At 37.2% G+C, this 22,615-nt stretch overlaps 2 protein-coding genes and 1 non-coding gene across 4 annotated transcripts; 1 reads left to right on the forward strand and 2 right to left on the reverse strand.

Annotated features, from left to right (window-relative positions):
- Positions 1-252: 252 nt before the first annotated feature.
- LOC21390304 (exonuclease DPD1, chloroplastic/mitochondrial) lies at positions 253-3,446 on the forward strand. 2 transcript variants are annotated; one of them, XM_024172431.1, is made up of 4 exons: positions 253-414; positions 1,835-2,469; positions 2,729-2,934; positions 3,018-3,446. In XM_024172431.1, the coding sequence occupies exons 2-4, from the start codon at positions 1,889-1,891 to the stop codon at positions 3,230-3,232; spliced, it is 1,002 nt and encodes a 333-aa protein (XP_024028199.1). In that variant the 5' UTR covers positions 253-414; positions 1,835-1,888; the 3' UTR covers positions 3,233-3,446. The 2 variants fall into 2 exon arrangements, with proteins under 2 accessions (XP_024028199.1, XP_024028200.1); XM_024172432.1 differs by lacking the exon at positions 253-414 and adding an exon at positions 443-495.
- A 631-nt stretch (positions 3,447-4,077) lies between these two features.
- TRNAT-AGU lies at positions 4,078-4,151 on the reverse strand. The gene has a single exon. It is a non-coding gene; the product is annotated as a tRNA-Thr (tRNA).
- Positions 4,152-4,289: 138 nt separating this feature from the next.
- On the reverse strand, positions 4,290-13,496 carry LOC21390305 (syntaxin-43). Its single transcript, XM_024172429.1, has 8 exons — positions 13,361-13,496; positions 12,159-12,456; positions 5,975-6,064; positions 5,676-5,753; positions 5,405-5,482; positions 5,254-5,319; positions 5,059-5,139; positions 4,290-4,916 (listed from the first exon to the last, which is right to left on the reverse strand). The coding sequence occupies exons 2-8, from the start codon at positions 12,345-12,347 to the stop codon at positions 4,809-4,811; spliced, it is 690 nt and encodes a 229-aa protein (XP_024028197.1). The 5' UTR covers positions 12,348-12,456; positions 13,361-13,496; the 3' UTR covers positions 4,290-4,808.
- Positions 13,497-22,615: the final 9,119 nt, after the last annotated feature.

A 22,615-nucleotide genomic window follows, 5' to 3' on the forward strand; every position in this document is an offset into this window, starting at 1 on the left:
AACCGACCTGACTCAGCTCAACCCTAAATCTTAAGAGACGTTTGTTTCCTATATTCATTTTTTATTTTGAATCATAATTTATTATTTTTTACAGTATTTTTTCTCATAAAAAATATACATAAATAAAAATAATTCTGACTATGATTATGAATACATAAACCAAACCTCCTCAAATTTAAGATCGGATCAAACCGAATCTAACTTAATAATAGCAACTCTCAAATTGACTCGTTTAATCCGAGTCATCCCTTCCTTCCCACGTTCCCAATATTCACTCCCTCACTCTCTTTCATAACTTCCCTGTTCTCTCTCCCTCCCTGCCTCCTCTTCTCTCTCTATAACTTCTCTTCCCCCTCTATTACACGTTTCTACAAATGCGCTTCCTTCCCCAATTCAAATTCACTTCCAGCCCAGGTAACCACTCCTTTATATTCCTTTTGTGTCTTCTTTAACTTACTCTCTCAATCTTTGGTTCCTCACCGATCCAAGCAAAAAGTGAGCAAAACACTCGACTTTTCTTTTTTCGTTTATGTTCTTTTGATGTTGGTTAGTTCCTTCTAAGTCGATAATTCTCGTTTTGTTTCTACATTTCTTTTGAGTTATTGAATTGTTTTTGTTGAATTTTGCCGCTTTTGGAATTGCGGATATTGTTGATGCGTATTTCTAGCTTGACGGAATGTATTTGAAATCGCTTTATTTTTCTCATAATTGTGGAATCTTTGAGCTTCATTCATTTTAATGGGCAGTTTGTTGAATTGCAAACTTGTAAAATCACATCATAAGGTTTCCGGGTAGGTTTTAGATTTGGGTTTCCGTGAGCTCAAGATGACATTTTTGCGTGGATTAAGAATTTCATTGCTTTGGTTACTATCATTTGAGACTTGTGAACATCAAGATATATTGCTTAGGCTCCCTTCTTGTATGATGAAAATGTTTTGATGAAGATGAGAATGATAGAATTTCACTGCCTGAACTTTTTTATGTTAAAAGTGTTTGCTTTATCGGATCCAACCAACATCGTGTGCTGAAGCTTGAAACTTTTAAGATTTTCTTCTCTGTTCATTTGGATAATTGGCTATTATGGGGTTCTTTCACTTTTCTGGTTTAACATTCAAGTTATTCATCTTTTGGTTTAGAAATGGAGTTAAATTTGTATACTCTGCGCTTAAAATTTTGATTGAATTGCCAAGATGTTCTTATTTTGTGTTGTGGGTTTCACAAAAATCGGCCTTTTTTTTTTAATAAAAGAAGAAAACGAGATTTAATCATTTTGCTCTGGAGAACATGAAAAGGATGACCATAGACATATTCATATGAAGAACCAAATCTGTATTAGTTTGAAATCCACAATTTTGCCACCATTCCTAATTAAACGAAAATCTTTTGCTAAGATTTTCTGGTTTTAAATTTTCCTCTCTATCTATCTCTCTCTCTCCCATCCTGGATTCACCCACAATCTGTCATTCTAAGCCATTTGGCGGGGTCGCTCTTTCCTTTCTGAAGTAGCTGAACTGCCGAAGCGTGATAAAAGCCAAAAACTACGGTCGAAAACTCTATCAGACAGCTGCATCACTTTCTTTTATGGCATGTCAAATAATGGGTTTTTTATCATTTTTGTTCATGATGTTTCTCTTTGAATATTCAAAAGTGTTTTATTAAGGTCAAAGGAAGCCAATCATAATAAATCCTCTTTTTTATAACTTAAGAAAGATGGAACAACATTAGGTTCCGGTGATTGATGTGAAAGAAAGATACGTATTGTTTTCTTATGATATATGGCTTGTCATTTGTCATTATTTCTTCACAATATAATTTCTGTATCTTCCCTCTTCAGGTGAAAGCCAATTGCATTTGTAATGCTGCACTCTCCCCCTCTTCTTGAGTTCAGATGATGACAGTTCCCATGTCTTTTTCTATGTTTCAAGGCCCCAGATTTAGAATCCATACTTTAGCCAATTTCTGGAATGGAAGCTTCCAGAGCTGCACTAGGAGGTACAAGACTAACGCAAAACTACATGATTCCAGAACCCAAGGGCTTGAGGGAACAAGTCCTAAGAAATGGACTAGAAGGCCTCTGACAACAAATACAGAAGGAAGTGAAAAAACTGCTCGTAGCAGTAAAGCGAGCAGCATTACACAGGAAATTTTGGATGGAACAGTTTCAACAACTACTAACTTAAATATAACTAAGACAGCTATGGGTCAATACCAAAAGATTCAACATTATGACATTCGACTAGAGATTGCTAAGAATAAGGATTTGGCAAACCTTGTAACAATTATTACTTTTGATATTGAAACCACTGGGTTGAGTAGGGAGAACGATAGGATCGTTGAGATTGGAGTTCAAGATCTTCGTGGCGGCAAGGATAGCACGTTCGAGACATTGGTAAACCCTGAACGTTATGTTGGAAATGCAGATGTTCATCAAATTACCTCATGTATGGTAAACAGACCTGATGTTCCAAGGTATTGTGGCCTTTTATTTCATTTGAGAATCTGCTATTACGTTAGGGAAATATAGACATGAAATAGATGAAAACTCCAGTTTTTTGTTGTGGAATTTTTTTTGTACCTAGGATCAACTAAATTCATTAAAGAGGATTGGGGAAGACATGTTGCTGTTATTAATGATCAGTGAATTAAGCAGATAACTGAATTTCAGGAATCCTTCTTCACTTTTTATTGCATCTTACATCTGGACTTAATCAATTGTATGTTGCTGCAGGATGAAGGATCTGATACCAATCTTACTGCGGTATGTTGGAAGCCGTCAAAAACCCGGGGGTTACGTATTGTTGGTAGCTCACAATGCTCGTAATTTTGACGTGCCCTTTCTGATTAATGAATTCAACCGTTGCTCGGTACATATTCCTCCAAATTGGCTATTCCTAGACACCCTTCCCTTGGCACGTGAAGCAATGAAATCTGAAGGTCTGTTTGTTTGTGCGTTTGTTATCATCTAACATGCACTTTTGTGGAGATATCTAACGGTTTTGCATGAATTTTGTCATCAGGATTGAAACTTAAGACAAATCTGCAAGTCCTTCGCGAGCACTACGAAATTCCATTGGTTGGTCCAGCTCATAGAGCCATGTCAGACGTGAAATGTCTGTCATTGATTCTTCAGAGGCTTACTTACGACCTGAAGCTTTCACTCTCTGACCTTATTGGGAGATCTTTCACTGCCTCAGATTTAATCAGCCAAAAGAAGAAGAAGAGCTCAGGCTAGTCATGCTTCGGTGTTGTACCAACTCTTTGTTCTTATAATCCAATTTATTATTCCAAGAGCAGCAAGCTCATGCCCATTAACACCTGGTTGTATTTTGTATTATCAAAGGTGTAGACAATACTGGTGGGGCAGGCGGGTCGCTGCCGCCATGTGGGGTTGGCTTTTTTAAACAGAGCCATTCATTGTTATTATTAACACAATTCTTACCAATAAAATTCACTGCATTAGTGATTACAATAGTCTGTTGATGCATATATTAAGTATTTAATTTTTAGTTTTCAGCTTTGCAGCTTAATATGATGTTGAGGCTGTGGCTTCCAACATATTAGAAAAGACGTGCTTTTGATGGACAATATTAAGAATAGTGAAGAATGATGTGGGATGGGGTTTTGGAGGAGGTTGCGGGATAAAAAAAAAAATAAATAAATAACCAATGATAGATCTGTATCTATTCCACTTTTTGAAGAGAAAATGCATGAATAATGCTTTTGGTATTCATCTACTTGTGTTCGAAAAATTTGTACGAAAGTTTCCACCTAAAGATTGAGGAGAAAACTACATTAGAATATCGAAGAAAGAAGATACGGTCTTCACTGCTTTTATTTAATCGTCAGTTCAATGTGTTTACGAAGAAAGAGGGAACGAAAGAACAACCATATATTTATTGGATAGAATTTAAGTTGAGAAATTATCTTGATAAGATTTTCTCATACACATGTTGAAATTGCTAGCAGTGCTACTTATTTCTAAAAAGAAATTCAATCCTTATATCAGATCAGCCTTGATGAAATCCATTACGTGAACAGGAAAAAATAAATAAATAATAAATAAATCTATCAGGATAATGCTTTCATTGAGAGTCGAACTCAAGACCTCCCGCTTACTAAACACGTGCTCTAACCAACTGAGCTACGAAAGCTCGTTGCATGGAGGTTCCACATTGTCATATTAATAAAAAAACCCTGGATCTATACAATCTTATAGATTTTCCGCCTAAGAAACTCCTATACGAGGGTAACTAGAATCTGCAAAATTTCTTAAAAGCAAAATGTATGCGTTTCATAATTTCATTTTATTGTATAATAATGGAATCGATACAGAAATAAAACAAAAAGGTCATCTCGTACGTGTCTGCTGAGAAACGACAGCACCAAAATCCCGGGCAAAAGAAAATCAGAAAATCAACCAATGGTTCCTTAGCAAATACCAGTGGGCCAAAGAACGACATCCAAGAATAGGCTCTACACAAATCCCAGGACAATCATTCCCAGTCAATCACGTTTCCCCTCCCACAGTTTTCCTAACGAAAATGAACAAGAAATGATAGTCACTTTATGAGTAGTATATGTAGTTGTGTGACAGAGTCTGGTGGAACTTGGTCTCTCTTTTTGAATAGCTGTCCCTTGAAGTGAAAACAGAAAGGGAAAATAAACAAAAATTCTGTAGCTATGGCGCCTCACAACTCCGGTAATCCTCATCAAGGGTCAAAGCCACAATCTTCGTGGGTGTAATAGTCCCAGTGGGAGGCTTTCAACATTAGACTCTATCGAAAAATTCAAATAATTCTCAGCGATGATCACAAGATTATCTCCTTTATGATTAGGAGAACCAACATGACGAAGCACATGATTACGAGAACGGAAGCACACATCACCATCCCCCCTTGTTTCTGTGTTCTCTCAGCCTATAAAGCCCAAACAATGCCAACAATATTGCTGAAAAATGAGTGAGGAAACATATACAAAAAGTTTCTAGCAATAGTAATATCACATATGGTTAATATAACGAAAAGGATGTAAAATCATATTTGGGGATCATGAAAGGACCTTCTGCAGTTGCTTGAGACCCTCCTCAACTGTTGTTGCGACATTCTGAATATTGTAGTCTATCCTATCAACAACAGTGCCCTGTTTGTGGAAAGAAGTTTGATCAATGATTCTGAATTCTGTTCGAAATATCAAATATTGTTCTTTGTTTTCTTAACATAAGAAGACTGTTGAAAGTCAATAGAGGGATCTAACCTGGTCTATCACGAGAACGGATAGATCCTTCATAATCTGAGCAAGCTCGTTTACAGATTCAACCACCTGTAGAAAGACAGGAAAGTTTGCTAACTTTGAAAGAATTATCACATCAGTGTCGATCAAAACTCGTGATTAGATCTTCCCTTACCTGTTGGATCTCCCTCTCTCTTTCCACTGAGAGTGCCTCACTCTTTTTAAGCTTAGTAAGCTGATGCTCATTAAATACCTGTTAACGTTTTTGTATGGCCAATGTTAGCTTTCAGCTTAATAATCCACGGACCAAAAGAAACTCAGACATTAGGTGTAATATGATGACCGTACAAAGGGTATTTGATCCTCATATTTGACATGATTAAGAAGATTATAAAGCAATATAAGGGGATGGAGAAGAAAAAAAGGAAAAGGAATAACCAGCATACCATGTCATCTAAATCATCATCTTCCACTCTTGATTTGTTTCCGTTTAGATTCATCTCTATGTCAACCCCATCTTGACCCTAAATCACAAATAAATGCAGGATGTCAGACTTCACAGGCAACGAAACAATGCCAGCTAACAAGAAGAGAACAATCGCCCTACATGAAAAAGCATATACTAAAAGTGAAACATATAATCCTTAGTATATATTCATGAACAATGACCATGGAATGCCACAACACAAGTTGAAACATAACTTTAATATTATGATATTCAGTGATTTGTTATTTCTTTATTGACCTCTTTTTGCTGCCTGAGACGCTTCAAATAAGTGGACTGTTTCTTTCGAAGTTCCATTGAGAGGTTCTGCAAGTCAGTAGCAAGAGAACGCTGCAATAGAAACATGCATATTTAAAAAAAAAAATCATTAGACTAGCCCTATTGCTTGAGTATAACCTAATGTTTTTTCACACTAATGCTGAGGTTTAGGTATAACATGTAAGAAGGCATCTGACTGAATCATTATTAGAAAAGGAAAGGATAAAGAAACAATGTTACAAATACATTAAAAAAGGGAAGAATTGTGAATAAACCCTCGGCACACAGGCATTTAGCAAATGAATATAGCGAAATTTATTTAGCGTATGTTAAGGCCCCAATTAGATTCACTTATGCTAGGAGACCGAAGGCCTAGACGAAAGCCCATGGGTAGGAAGGGAATTTTGTGTAGGCTGCGGAAGGAATTTCCAAGGAGGAAGTGGGGTAGAAGGGAGCGCCTCGGGATTGTGTAGACTGTTAGAGTTTGTTAGAGAATTATGTTATTCTCATTGTGAGCGTAAAATAAAAGGGGGAGGGAATGAAGAGGGAGCCAGGCAATTGATTAGTCAAAAGAGATTGGTTAGGTGGGAGAGCTAGCAGACCTCTCCAATAGTCTGCGAATTTATCCTCTCTTCTATGCGTTTTCTTTTTGAAGTAAATATAGAACAGAGCAATTCTTGCTCAGAATCGTCCCATTTCTTGTTCCAATTTATCCGGATTGTATCAATTTGGTATCAGAGCCTCACGATCGGGGAAGTATGGCTGCGAAGAAGGTGGAGTGGCTGGGCATCATGGAAGAGCAAATCGGCACTGTGTGGGGAGACATCCAACGCGAGATAGAATCTGTTAAGGGGGATCTGCAAAAGTGCCAGAGCTGGAGAAGGGAATGGCCGCTCTCAACGTGAAGCTGGAGATGTGGTTGAAATCGCATAAGGCACCGGAGGGTAGTCATCGGGAGCCTTCGGAGGATCCTCACCCCCACAGAGCGGCGTTTTTAGCAAGGGACACGGATCGGAGCGGCGGACATCGGGAGTCTGACTGGAGGTACGAAGGGAGAGGACGGAGACTGGAAATGCCGGTCTTTGACGGAAACAACCCCGACGGCTGGGTTCTCCGAGCAGAGCGATATTTTAACATGAATCGTTTGACTGAGGCAGAGAAGCTAGACGCTGCTGTCATTAATCTCGACGAGGATGCCCTAGCATGGTTCTAGTGGGCGGATGGGAGACGAGCAATCCGAGATTGGCAGGATTTGAAGATGATGATCCAAGATCGGTTCCGACCGACACAAGAAGGTACGGCTACGGCAAGAAGGAACGGTGGATGAGTATCGCCAGCAGTTTGAACTCTTGGTGGCTTCATTGGTGGATATTCCCAACCCCATCCAGGAGGGAAATTTCATTAATGGACTTGAGCCCGAGATTAGGGCCGAGGTTCGCATGGCCCAGCCCAAAGGATTGGGCCGGATAATGGACTTAGCCAAGAGAGTGGAGGAGCGCAATGAGATGCTACGTAAGCCCAAAGGCCCACTTCCAGCCCAAGGCCGAGCTCCAGTTCCTGGCCTTCACACTAACTTCAAAGTCCAGCCTTCTACGTGGAACAGGACACCACCGCCTAACGAGAAGCCGACGAGTAACAAATTCGAACCAAATAACTCTGTCTTTCCGACGTTTGTTTGAAACCGAGTACCAGGCCAAAAGAGCGAAAGGGTTGTGTTTTAGATGTGATGAAAGGTACAGCTCAGGCCACGTTTGCAAGAAGGAGTTGCAAGTGTTGCTCGTGGAGGATGAGGGAGAAATCCAGGAAGCAGCTGAGGAAGTGGATGATACGGAAGCGCCGGAGATTGGGGGAGATGGTAGAAATTTCTCTGAACTCGGTGGTGGGATTAACTACCACGAAAACTATGAAGATGAGGGGACGGGTGGGACCCCAAGAGGCGGTGGTTCTGGTGGACTGTGGTGCTACACAATTTTATCTCCTCAATTTTGGTTCAGAAATTAGGGATTCCGGTGGTGGGAACAGAGGGCTATGGGGTGGTAATGGGCACCGGTATTTCAGTGCAGGGAAAAAGGGGTGCAAAGGAGTGGGGCTAACCTTGGCTGGGTTAGAAATCGTGGAGGATTTCTTGCCCCTAGAATTGGGTAGCTCGGATGTTATCCTAGGAATGCAGTGGCTGGGTACGCTTGGGGGAATGCATGTCAATTGGCAGACACTTACCGTGAAGTGTCGGGTGGGTGAGATTCAAGCAACTCTGCAAGGGGAACCTAGTCTGAGCAAATCCCTCGTGTCCCTGAAGTCGATGATGAAGGTTTTGCGGAAGGAGAAGGAAGGGTTGTTACTGGAGTTTGGACAGGGGTCAGACGGATTGGAGAGTGGTTGTGGGCAGGACGAGCAAGCTCCAAGACCTATACACGCACTGCTGCAACAGTATTCCACGGTCTTTGAGATGCCCGAAGGGCTTCCTCCCCGGCGGAGTCGTGATCATGCAATTATCCTTCGAGAGGGGACAACCCCCATCAGTGTAAGGCCGTATCGGTACCCACAAGCCCAGAAGGATGAAATAGAACGTTTGGTTAAGGAGATGCTGCAATCTGGAATCATTCAAGACAGTTCCAGCCCTTTTTCCATCCCGGTGTTGCTAGTTAAAAAAAAATACGGTAGTTGGAGGTTTTGCGTTGATTATCGCGCTCTTAATCAAGCAACAGTGCCGAACAAGTTCCCCATACCGGTCATAGATGAACTCCTCGACGAACTGCATGGAGCTTGTATTTTTTCGAAGTTGGACCTCAAGCCCGGTTATCACCAGATTAGGGTGCAGGCAGAGGATGTGCCGAAAACTGCCTTCCGGACTCACAAAGGGCATTATGAGTTCTTGGTGATGCCTTTCAGGCTCACAAACGCGCCGGCAACTTTTCAATCGTTAATGAACGATGTCTTCAAAGCCTTTTTGCGGAAATTTATCCTAGTCTTTTTCGATGACATCCTCCTGTATAGTACGAGTTTAGAGGACCATGTGGGGCACTTGGCTCAGGTGTTGGAGGTGCTGCAACAACATCATTTATACGCAAACAAGAAGAAATGCAGTTTTGGCCAATCGCAATTGGAGTATCTAGGCCACATCATTTCCACAAACGGGGTGGGCAGCGGATATGAAGAAAGTGGCCGCCATGCTGACATGGCCAACTCCATCGTCACTCCGGGAACTTAGGGGTTTCTTGGGCTTAACCGGATATTACCGGAAATTTGTCCAAGGTTATGGTAGCATTGCATGGCCCCTTACGGATCAGCTTAAAAAAGACAATTTTGGTTGGACGCTAGCGGCTGACCGAGCTTTTCGACAGCTTAAGCAAGCCATATCATCCATACCCGTGTTGGCTCTGCCAAACTTCTCACAGCCGTTTATAGTCGAAACAGATGCTTCAGGATATGGATTGGGGGCAATTTTATCTCAAAACCAGCGGCCAATTGCTTATTTCAGCCACATCTTGTCTCCTCAAGGCCGGTTGAAGTCTGTCTATGAACGGGAGCTAATGGCTATCGTTCTTGCCATCCAAAAGTGGCGGCCTTACTTGCTGGGACGGCGGTTCATTGTTCGGACTGATCAGAGTAACTTGAAGGATTTACTCGAGCAGCAGCTGGTAAGCTCGGAGCACCAATGATGGCTTTCCAAGCTTCTGGGGTACGACTTTGAGATTCAAAACTGTTCGGGGACTGGGAATAAGGCAGCTGACGCACTTTCTCGGATTACTCCAGTTTCCTCGTCTTCTCTCTCACTTCTTTCTGTTCCAGAACCCTTGGATATGACGGAGTTGCAGCAGCAAATTAGCCAGGATGCATGCCTATGCCAAATCTAGCAGGCAGTCCAGCAAGATCCTTCGGCTTACCCAGGGATTTCTATAGAGCATGGCCGGTTGTTGTTCAAGGGCCGTATGGTGATTCCCAAAGCCTCTCCTTTTGTCCACACACTGCTTCGGGAATACCATGACAGCCCTATCGGTGGTCACTCTGGAGTGTTCATGACATATAAGCGCTTGGCAGCGGAATGGTATTGGTTGGGCATGAAACGTGATGTGCAGACCTATGTGGCTCAATGCCCCACTTGTCAACAAAACAAAAACCAATCCTTATCTCCGGGGGGACTATTGCAGCCCTTACCTCTACCGGACAGGGTATGGGACGATGTGTCGATGGATTTCATCGAAGGGCTGCACAAATCGGAAGGGTACGACTCCATTTTTGTAGTCGTGGATCGGCTCAACAAGTATGGCCATTTCATTGTCTGCGTCACCCCTATACAGCTCACTCGGTTGCTCAAGTGTTCATGACATACGTGGTTAGGTTGCACGGCATTCCCAGTTCCATCGTCTCCGATCGCGACAAGGTATTCCTGAGCACCTTTTGGTCCGAACTTTTTCGCTTGCAGGGAACCTCTCTTAACCGCAGCACGGCATATCACCCGCAAACGGATGGGCAAACCGAGGTCGTGAACCGGTGCATTGAAGCTTACCTCCATTGTTTCGCCTCGGATAAGCCCCGCCAATGGAAGAAGTGGCTTGCTTGGGCGGAATATTGGTATAACACGTCATTCCATTCGGCGGCACAAACCACACCTTTCCGTATCCTTTATGGGCATGACCCGCCTCCCCTAGTTCATTACAGCTCAGGGACCACCACGGTTTCTTCTGTTGAGCAGCAGTTGGCTTCTTGGGATGGCGTGCTCGATGAACTCAAACAACATCTGGTCCGTGCTCAAGAGCGCATGAAGTTGGAGGCGGATAAACACCGGCGGAACGTGCAATTTGCTTTGGGCAATATGGTTTACCTTAAGCTCCACCCCTACCGGAAGCGAATACTTGCCACTCGTCGCAATGAGAAGTTGGCTCCCCATTTCTATGGTCCATATAAAGTAGTGGCACGTGTGGGCGTTGTGGCTTACAAGCTACGCCTGCCTAAGGGTGCCCAAATTCACCATGTGTTTCATGTTTCCCAGCTTCGCCGGGCAATTGGCGCCACTCAGTCCTCCCATCAACTTCCACCCCAACTGTCGGCCGACCACGAGCTTTTAGTAGAGCCTGAGCAGGTGTTGGGAGTTCGCCCCAGAACGGACGGTCAACCGGATGTGCTCGAAGTGCTGCTCCAATGGCGTGGGCTTCCCACCTTTGAGGCTACTTGGGAGCCGTTCTCCATCATTCAGCAGCAGTTTCCAGCCTTTCCCCTTGAGGAAAAGGTGAAACTTTAGGCGGCAGGTAATGTTAAGGCCCCAATTAGATTCACCAGGAGACCGAAGGCCCAGACGAAAGCCCATGGGCAGGAAGGGAATTTTGTGCAGGCTACTAAAGGAATTTCCGAGGAGGAAGTGGGGTAGAAGGGAGCACCTCGGGATTGTGTAGACTGTTAGAGTTTGTTAGGAAATTCTATTATTCTCATTGTGAGCGTAAAATAAAAGGGGGAGGGAATGAAGAGGGAGCCAGGCAATTGATTAGTCATAAGAGATTGGTTAGGTGAGAGAGCTAGCAGACCTCTCCAATAGTCTGCGAATTTATCCTCTCTTGTATGTGTTTTCTTTTTGAAGTAAATATAAAACAGAGCAATTCTTGCTCAGAATCGTCCCATTTCTTGCTCCAATTTATCCGGATTGTATCAGCGTACTCCACATAATATTTAATCATTGCAAAGGTATGTGTAAATCTTAATAACACTAGAACTAGGACTACGAGAACTTATTGAACATTATGTTAACTTAATGATCTTGATAGAGGAGACCTATTACCTAAAACACCAAAAATATTGGTCTATGTACAATTACACAAATTATCAAGTTGCCCTTGACTTAACAAACCTCGTGAGAACAAAATGTGAAATAAAAGAAATAATCACAACCTAAAAACTACCCAAAACATTATATTCCCAGAGGTTCTTGAGGACAAAATAGGTTCTAAGAGGAAAGAGTTCGCTTTGACCAACCAAAGACTATTGCGTCACACTGGAACCTACCAGTTCGTCTGTTCTACACTGAAGTGAACTACATTCAGGTAATAACCGTTTTAAAACATGCAGATTAACAAACAATCCAATTTGAAATCAAGAGGCGGCAGATAAAGATAATTGTGCACAATCACATATATTAAACTACATTGCTCAAAACCCAATGGCTTTCAAATAATACCTGCACATTTTTTCTGACATTTGAATCTTCAGAAGGTCCGGTGGCAGAAAGTCTTTGTAGTTTCTTCTCTGATTTTCTTATCAAACCAGTTATCTCTTGTGTAAGGGCCTCAATCAAGCGCTGATCTTCTTTACCATCTCCAAAAGAAGGCATTAAAGCCTTTGCATGAGCCTTACTTAGCTCGGCCATTTTCACACGTGCACGCTGCACATTTGCTGATATTTCTTCAGATACATCTACCCAAGCTGGAGGTAGACCTACAGTAAGAGCACCCTTGCTGCAGTAATAGAGACACTTGCTGCAGTAATAGAGACACGTGAGTTTCTGTAAATGGAATATCTAAATGGAAAAGCAACCAATAGCTGCATGTTCATTTTGTCATATTTTGTGTCATACTTATAGAGAGCATAGTCATGCACCTGGATGATAGAATTGCCAACTTATTATGGCTATTCCAGAATTTCAATATCCGAATCGAGGTGTTATTAGCAATTGGTAAAATTTGTTGGCATATTCTTTATAAGAACCAATTGACACCCAATAAGATTGATACAGAAAGGGCTTCTATGCACTTTAAACGAGTAGGAATTAGGATTAACTTAAGTCCAACTCATATGGACTTCAAATGCTAATAGATTTTCACATAGGGATTACAAGACCCACAAACTATCAACGGAAAGCTACTGAATAGATCTGCAGGCTGCCAATGAACACGCGAGACCCAAAATTTAATTGTCTGCATGATCACTCAGGAATTATCACGGCTTAGAATTAGATTAATCACTTGTAATCTTCTATAATCACAAGTTCTACAATCTTGGACGGGAAAGCATGGAGAGCACACCAATTGTACACGAAACCTCAACATCATAGTGCTGATTTTTCGCGAAGCTCATAATCTATTCTGGTGTCAAAATAGATACTTTCTGAACAATCATCACTAACGCTCTAATCATTAGTTTACTAAGCAATGACCAGAATTCAGTTTAAACCTTTTGCTACGCTTAATTCCACAAACGGAAGGTTTAATTCCTAAAGTCGTCCTACATTTTTCCCCAACGAGAACTAAACAGAATTAACTCAATAAAACCGTGGATAAAAATGGAAAATTCTCAAATAAATCGAAATCCGAAACAATTCAAACAAAATATCATATGCATTCGTGCAGATAGATATATATATATAGAGAGAGAGAGAGAGACCTTGAATTACCCGGATCCTCAGTACTGAGCGGAGCATACGAACGATTCGGATTCAGGAGCGATGTGTTCGCCAACTCAATCACCGGACCGCCGGAGCTCGTAGACGTCGAGGAGCTCGTCGGAGCACGGACGCTCTTCCACGGCAAAAAAAAAAAAAAAAACTAAACTATCAGAGAAGACGATCTCCGTTGCGATCTCGTCATGATCATCAATCAGGTAAAGAGAGAAAAATGGAGGACGTCACGTGATCTAACACCGGAGATCGGAGACGGAGTTCGGTCACATGCTCCGGTGAAGTTGGAAATGTATGCGTCAGGATTTGGTCTAGTTTGGTGGGAAGGTTAATAAGGGAATTACATGTGATGTTTAAGAGGTCTTTTGTGTTTGTCTTATTGAGTCATATCTGAACGAGCTAAAAATGAATAGCAACACCAGAAGGTAGACTCCAGTGAGGTCCACATAATGGCTCAATTTTTATTAGTGGATTAAATGTGAAATATTTTAGTTTATAAGAATTTTTTAATATATTTTAATAAGTAAGAATTTTTAGCAGTAACATAAGAGAATATTCTGTATTTGATGTACTATTTATGCCTTTCATGTACTATGTAATTGGAATATGCTAATTATCCTTCTTTTAAGAATATTAATTAGATGCATTTTTGACAATTGGCTGTATATTTGGGTCGATTTGTAAATTTAATTTTCAAGTGACCTATTTCACTCAGATTTTAATTTATAATTTCAATTTTTATCTTACAAAACGTAATTTTGTAAGAAATCTTTTGATTGATAAAAACAAAAAATGTAAGTTATGCACTCATCCTTTTAATTCATGACGCTTTGATCATTTATCTTTTGTTTTTCAATCTCATTTTTAAAAAATATAAATATCTCCATTATAGTTTTTCTATTTCTTTAGAAATTTCGTAATATCGTCAATATTTATTGAGCTCTTGTCTATATTATTAAACTCGCTACTTCGTGCTTTTGCAAGCATATTATATGAGAACATTTAGCAACTATGAACCGTACTCATTTTAAATAGAAAATAACATCCTAAACATGTGTAGAGTTGTGTGCAGTTCTAATCTGAATTATCAATTTGAAAATAATGATAATAACAATAATAAATTGTTAAAAAAACATTTTCATAGTAAAAAATTAAGAAAAATAATAAAGCCTAGAAATATTCATTTAAAATAGGGTTAATTTCAATAATAACACTCCTGAATAAATTATTATTAATTTTAGCATTATTTTTGTGTACTTTCACAATTAGTATTGTCATGTCAGCAAAAGTGGGACTATGTCGTTTTTACTTGAGTTAAAATGATAATTGTGCCCCATTTCATTTTTGAAGCCTTGAATATATTTTGAAACCTTTTATAATTCAAATATTCAAAGTATAGAGAGGAGGAGGAGAAAGAACGCGGGTGTGCACAGAGACCAAGAAATCCCAACGACCACCACTATCTACCACCGTCTACCACCTTGAGCACCGACGAATCCACGATAGCGAGAACCCACGCAATCACGCGACGAGAACCAACGAACCTTCGCCGGAGAAATCAACGCCTAAACCTCTTCGTCGGAGAAGAACAAACCGAGGAAACCTCGCCCTCTTCACCAGAGAAATCAACCACGAAACATACGAGGTCAATGGTGGATTCCGAGACAAAGGTGAAAACTTTGTTGACTTTTCTTGTTTATTTATTTTTTTCTTATGTATTTATTGTTTTTTTTCTTTTACCATTTTCTGTCATCTTAGAAGAAAATAAAGGCTTTAGAGGAGGAGATAAAAGCATATTAGGTCAGTTATTTGAATTTTTGTCATTGTGCTCCTTATTTGGTCTGTGACTCTGCTTGATGGCCGGTCATATCATTATGACTGGTCGGTAATTGTATTATGACCGGTCAGTAATTGTATTATGACCGGTCATAAGACAGGCACAGCGTGCGGTCATAGTACTATGACTGATGGTCATAATCCTATGATCGGTCATCAGGCAGGCATGCTCATAGTGTGACTGCCTGATTGGTGAGCATACGGTCATAGTACTGTAACTACACTATGTAACTGCCTTATGACCGGCCATCAGTCATAACACTATGAGCGAGCCTGCATGATGAGTGGTCATAGAATTATGATCGTCGGTCATAGTACTATGACCGCCCAATGGTCAGACTCTTAGTGTGTGAGTCATAGTACTTTAGTTAACAACTTTGTTTGCTTTTCTTGTTTTTTTGTATTTATTGTTTTTTTTTTTACCATTTTTTGTGATCTTAGAAGAAAAGAAAGGCTTTGGAAGAAGAGATGTCATTGATAGAATGTGACCCGTCTTCAATAACATATCTTAAGAATAAACTTTTTCTTGTGGTCGAATCCCAAGCACATTTCTCACCAAATCTATAAGACTAATATAAGTTGTGTTGGTGAGGACCAATATAAGTTATGTTGGTGAGAATCAATATTCCCTTCATTTCACAACCGATGTATGTCGAAGCACAGTCCCAATGGCTATTGTACTTGATGAAGACATTCAATCAAGCAGACAATTCTAAATAATTTCAAAAATAATAACTGTTAATCAACATGCAATTACTCATAGTCGTCATCGAGTCATTAGAAATGGTCAGTCATAACATTGTGTAATGGCCGGTCATAAGGCAGTCATAGTGTGCCAGTCATAACACTATGGGTCGTTTCAGTTATAATATTATGACTGGACGGTCATATCACTATGATTGTCTTATGGCCAGTCATAATACTATGACCGGACTATGACCTGTCATTTTGACTCATACTGTTATAATTTGACCCATAGACAATGACTCATACTGTTATGACTGACTGGTCATAGTATTATGACCGAACATACAACACTGTAAGTCATAATACTATGACTCCCTATAAGTCTTTGACATGTTGGTCGTTACAATCGGTTTACATATAAGTTATAAATCATCCAAAATCTCAAATTGACGAATGATATTTTTAATGTCTATCACATTAAGCTCAACCCAATCATTTTTTCGAGTTCTATATACTAAGTCTCCCAAAAATAAATTTAAAAAGACAAAAACAAAAAAAATTGTGTATCAACCTCGATCTAGTGCACAACCGGAGTATTGGCGACGAGGGAATGAAGACATAGGGAAGAGAGAGACCGAGGAGAGAGAGAGAGAGAGAGCCGAAAATGGGGTGTAGAGAGAAAGAATGAGCAGGAGAGAGTTGGGAATCTCTTTGATGTGCTTTTAAATGATAATTTTGACATAAGTGGCATAGAAATCATTTTACCTCACACTGCTGACATGACAATATTAGTTGTGAAAATACACAAAAGTGGTGCTAAACTTAATAATAATGTATTCATGAATGCTATTATTGAAATTAACCCTTTAAAATATTAATAAGTGTTAAGGTAAAAGAAAACTTGTAATCCTCTTATATAGATGGTTTAGTAAATAAGTTTTCATCTATCTCCATTGCGGGACTTTTGCATTTGCTTTTAGAGGCCTATGATATATATTTACCGTTGCACCTAAAGATACGCTGTCTTACTTTGATCATTAACTTTTAGATATGTAACTGTCTAGACGTTTATAATTTTGACCTTTCAATTAATAAACGAATTTTCAAATAAAAAACAACACAACTCAAGGATGACGTGTGAGCGTTTTAAAAGCAACAAAATGGTAATACAAATGTTAAACTCAAAAATATTATTACGAAAAAAGAAAAAAAAATAAGATTAGGCGATGCAAACTTATTTTGGTTTGAGATTTAAGGCCCGTTTAGTTTGCTGATTTGAATTTTTAATTTAAGTTAATATGTGACTTTATGTGAGTTTTTTATTGTAGTAAAAAGTTAAATGTGACTGTTTCTGAGAGTTTTTTATCGTAGTAAAATTTAAATTCTAAAATCAAATTGATGAAATGAACGGAAACTTAGTTTTTCTTTCTAGTTTTTTTCTTTTTTCAATCCCCTTTCTTTATCATTTCATCTTTCTTAAAACTGATGTGCTATACTCGTGTTAGATTCTTAATGAAAATAATTATTTTTACTAGAGGACCATAACTATATATTTTAGAGATACCGTGTTAGTTAGACCTAAAATTGGATACCAAAGAATCAAAATAAGGTAAGTGCTAAAGGCATGATAGTTTCTCAATTTCAAATTACAATTCAGACTTTTCGTTATAGTATTTTTTTTTTCACAATAATTCAAGAGAGAATGAGACAAATACCCTCTTAAAGTGTTTGAATCTAAATTTTTACCCTTTACTCTTAATTAATATCATTTTAGTCAAATAACTACATTAGTCAAAAGGGTATTAATTAACTGTAAAATGTAAAAATCAAGGCTCATGCATCTTTAAGGATAAGTTGAGTAATTCTCTCATAATTCTAATTTTAATTTTTTGTTACAGTGTTTTCTATCAAATAAATTTATTTTTAAACTCAAGCTCTAAATTCGGGTTTGCGAAAAGAGCGCGTCCTAAATTCATGGGCCATTTGTAAAAAGTGCGAGAAAACAAGACAAATAACTATTCGCACCCATAGATGTTTGTCACACAAACATTGGCCCATAAAATTATTGATTTTTGAAACGTTTTTTAGTGCGGAAGCGTGGTAGTGCAAATCATATGTAACACAAATTTTCATAAAACTTTTGAATACTTTATAGATTATATTAATGTATACAATAATGTATTAATCATATTAATTTATAAAGATAGATACCTAGCGAAGGATTAGGCATATAACTTGAGGTCTTTGACCACGTACAGTCCAAGCTCCAAGCTTTCTTAGAAATTCTAATCTTCCTCGTCTAGTCCTTAAAATCTGCAAGACCTAGAGTGTGGGCTCTAATATAGAACTATCAGATTTGATTACTCGCTAATTTATATTTCTACACTATCAACGCATGTATATGAAGAAATTGGGAATTGAAAAAAAAAATTTCTTCTCTTTTTCTCTCTTAAAATTCGGTCATCAATGAATTTTTAGAGCAAAAAATTCTCTCTTCTAATTTTTTATTGTCTCCTATTTATAGAAAAACACTAAGATAACTCATTGTTTTAGCTTGAAGATAAAGCAATAGAAAATTAGTTATTACTATATTTTAAATCTTATAAAAATATAATAGTTTTCCATTTTAATTTTGGAAATAAATTTCTCTTTTCTTTTTAACCACATGGCCAGCCACACCACAAGGAGGCCTCCTTGCGGCTGGCGCAAATTTGCAGCAGGAGAAAGAGAAAATTCTTCATTTATCCAGTTTTTAATTTTATCTAAAATTCAAAAACTAAATAAAGTCATACTACACTTTTCCTTTTGAATTTGATTGAAAACTTGTGAAACAAGCCAACCGGATATCTTGGAGAATAAGCAACTGAATCCCAGTAGCTACCTGTGTCACACGCCCCATGCACATCTCTGTGTCTGGGCATGTGACCTCATGTAGTCCCACCATAGTGTGTTCTAAAATTAATTTAGTTAAATAATCATATTATTTATTTCGAGTAATATTAAATCTCAAAAATTCGTCTTGTCTTGTAAATATTATAGCGATAACACAGGGACTCATGGACCTATAATTCTGACATCTGATAAAATTAATAATTAATTAAGCTCTTTAACTAATTAATTAATTAATTATATTAATTCCAAAAGTTTCTCTACTAAAAACTTAGAATTGCATTCTCGAAATTATAAACATTTATTTACTTCTAAGAACTTGAAGTGTTCATTTGATATAGTCACTACATATAGATTGATCCTCCATAAATAATTCATAATCAGAGCTAAGTAACATCCATTAACCTCTCTAATTACATCTTTATCCTTGAGTACTATTGATTCTCTAATGAATAATATATTCATAAAACTCATTCATGAATACAGGCTCGTTTCTTATTCAAGTACCGAATCAACCCTTAAGAGAATTATTTTTCTACTTCTTTAAAGAAAAATGAATGAATTTCATCTCGTATATTAGCATTTTCGGTTATCCATTCCAAGATATAATGAATAAGATTTAAGATCTCAAAATCCGTACCGAGTAAATAAAAAAATATGAATCCATAAATAAGAGTCTACTTATAACTTAAGATTAAGATCATTTTCTATACTTAAAAGAAATTATCAGAAAATCAAATTGTGTTTGTGTCCTAGTTCTACATAATCTCATTATTCATAATATACTCATTCAATATCCCTCTATATTAATGATACAGATAACATTATTTCATTCTTAATGGGAATGACATGTATCAATAATGTTTTGGTTAAAAATTTCGTAACTTTAATTAAATTCATTACGACATTATTTCGATTTTATCCTTAATATTATTCTCTTGTATATAACACTTATATACAATATTTAAGATCACATAAATAATCGTAAAATTTTCAATGATATTTATAAAATATTCAATAATATATGTACATAAATAATAAATAAATTATTTTATTAATTAAATAATTAAACATCCTTATTACAAATCATACTTTGGAGACACTATTCATAACAAAAATTATGCCCTTTTGAATCAAAGCTAGTCAAAGATCCAAAGGTATGGTTTACAGAAATTACCTCCGATGGTCAAAAAGGTGATTTATAAGATTACCTCTGATAAGTTACTATATGTTGCTAAAAGACAATCTTCATACATCGGAGTTGATCACCGATCAACAATCGCAAGAGAAATTTGGTAAATTATTTTTCATAATCTGTCAAATGATTGACCGTATCTAATTACTGGCATCGGTTATTGGAGAGGAATTTAGTATATTACTTTTCATAATTCACTAAATTATGTTTTCTTTTTATTTTCAACTAGAAAAATATTGGAACTCTCAGGTCAATGGCGGAAGGGGTACAATCTTCGTGGTTGTTGAGGATCTTTCAATAGTGATCTTCGCAGTTGCAATGGCGTAGAGTGATCTGTGTAGGTTTGCACAAGAGGAGAGAGAATGAGGGCCAACATGAGGAAAGAGCACAAGCGACCCAGGCGTAAAGAAAGCGGCGTGCAGGGGAGAAAGACGCGTAAAATGGGTGGAGAGAGAGATTACTGGGACAGGGATGAGAGAGAAGGATAGATGAGATAGATAGGGAGAGGTTATCGAAAAAGAGTTAAAAGTCCCGTTTAATTCGTTGATTCGAGTTTTTAATTCGAGTTGAGATGTGATTTGGAAAGAGAGAGCTAAAGTTTGTTGTTTCATGACGTTATTAATTGTGTTTAGTTCAAGGATTCGTGTTATGGTTTGAATCATAATTTATAGCTCGTTATAATATTTTTTTTCACAAAAAATACACGTAAATCAAAAATAATTTTAAATCATAATTCTAAATCCATCAACCAAACGTCCTCTCTGATCATTTTAAAAGCTGGTCAACATAAGTTAATTAAGAGTAAATGATAACAACTCATAACAACACACCCAAAGATAAGTCAAACAATTTTCTTTAAAATTAATTATTGTTTTTTAGATGTTTTTAACATGTGTAAAACCATAGTACACACACATTTATGTGTGTGTTTTGAATTCTAAATACACAAAACACATGTGATTCATTGGCAAAGCACATGTGTATATCTAATGGATATAGTCCGGTTCAACTGAATCGTGATCATTTTTGAAGAAAAAAGTATATGATTTGTCATGATTTTGTGCATACATGTTTTTAATATCATTCAAAATAATTGATTGTTACTGTGTTTTTTTTATTTAATTAATTAAATGATAATTATTTATTTTTAAATGAAGTGATATAAATAATATTTTTTTATCATTTTAAGTCGTATTTATGATCCTTTTTTAAATTTTTGAACCACTAATAATTTTGGCCTAACACCGAATTGACAACTCAAAAAGTGAAGATCAAGGCTAGTGCAACAATTTTTCAGTCTCGTTCGCTTCGCGAATTTAAATTTTCAATTCGAGCTGAGATGTGATATTTTTTAAAAGTTTTTAACTATAGTAAAAAAAGTTATATGTGACATTTTTTGAGAGTTTTTAACTCTAAAAATCTAGAATTAAAAACTCAAATCGGTAAAATGAACAAGTCCTTCGTCTATTCTGAACAATGCTAAGATATGTACGTGCATGTTTTACCAAAAAAAAAAAAGAAAAAGAAAGAAAGAAGCTCTATATTCTTTACTCTTTACTATTCATCTGGATATTACTACTCACTGCACATTTCAGGCTCTCTATAAAATTTAAAAAAAAATGAAATAATTATTATTTTCGTAAAAAAATCAACTTATGGAGAGATGAGGCATCATTAATTTTCTCTCTCTCTTTTTTATTTTTTACAATTCACCATGAATAAGCTATTGTTAAGAACACCAATTCAAATTCTAATTTTTATGTATTAATAAGTGTTTAAAATATTATCACATAAATTAATAATAAAAAATTATATCTACTAATAAAAAAATAATAATTCGCATATTATATGAGTTTATAAATAAGAATTAGTATTTAAGTTGGTCTCTACCATTACCCATTTGCCATTATCAATATTGTCCTCTTTGTCATCCACGTACTTTAGTTCAAACATTAGGCTAGTCCGGTGCTATCCACTTCATCCCCAACAGGGGTCAAGTTGTCTCAGACTGACCGTGGTAGCTCCTTTTAAAACTTTGCCCAACCCCCTAATTTTTTTAGTCTTACTTATCCATAGTGTTTTTTTTTTGTTTTTTGTTTTTTGTTTTTATAGAAAATTTCACTTCTACTTTGAGTTTTGATTTTTTTTAGTTTATTCTTATCTCAAACTTATGTATCACATTGACCAAAAATCAACTATACTACCATATAAAGTAGCAAGTTTTTAGACTCTATATTTTTAAGGTTAATCCCATAAATAATTCTCAAAATTACTCTCAATTCCATTTTGATTATTGATTTTTAAAATATTTCACAGTTAATCGCAAATCTATTATTTCGGTTTCGATCATTCCAATAATTAAGTAGTACTATTTGAAGGAATATGTGAAAATTAAGAACCAAATTTAGAATCATTTAAAATTTAAAGACTAAAATAATACAAAAAATAAAACTAAATTTTATATGTTTCTTATTTAGTCCTTTATTTATATAAGATTTCGTCAAATATTTAACACCTGATTAATGGAAGGATTAAATTAGCGGCCAATTGTGAGACATTTTAAAAGGGAACCAAATTAACTTTAGGAACCATTTGTGTGATTAACTCAAACTTTAAGGCTCCGTTTGGTAAGAGG

This window comes from Morus notabilis, unplaced genomic scaffold (assembly GCF_000414095.1).
Source record: "Morus notabilis unplaced genomic scaffold, ASM41409v2 Scaffold95, whole genome shotgun sequence".
Classification (NCBI taxonomy): Eukaryota; Viridiplantae; Streptophyta; class Magnoliopsida; order Rosales; family Moraceae; genus Morus; species Morus notabilis.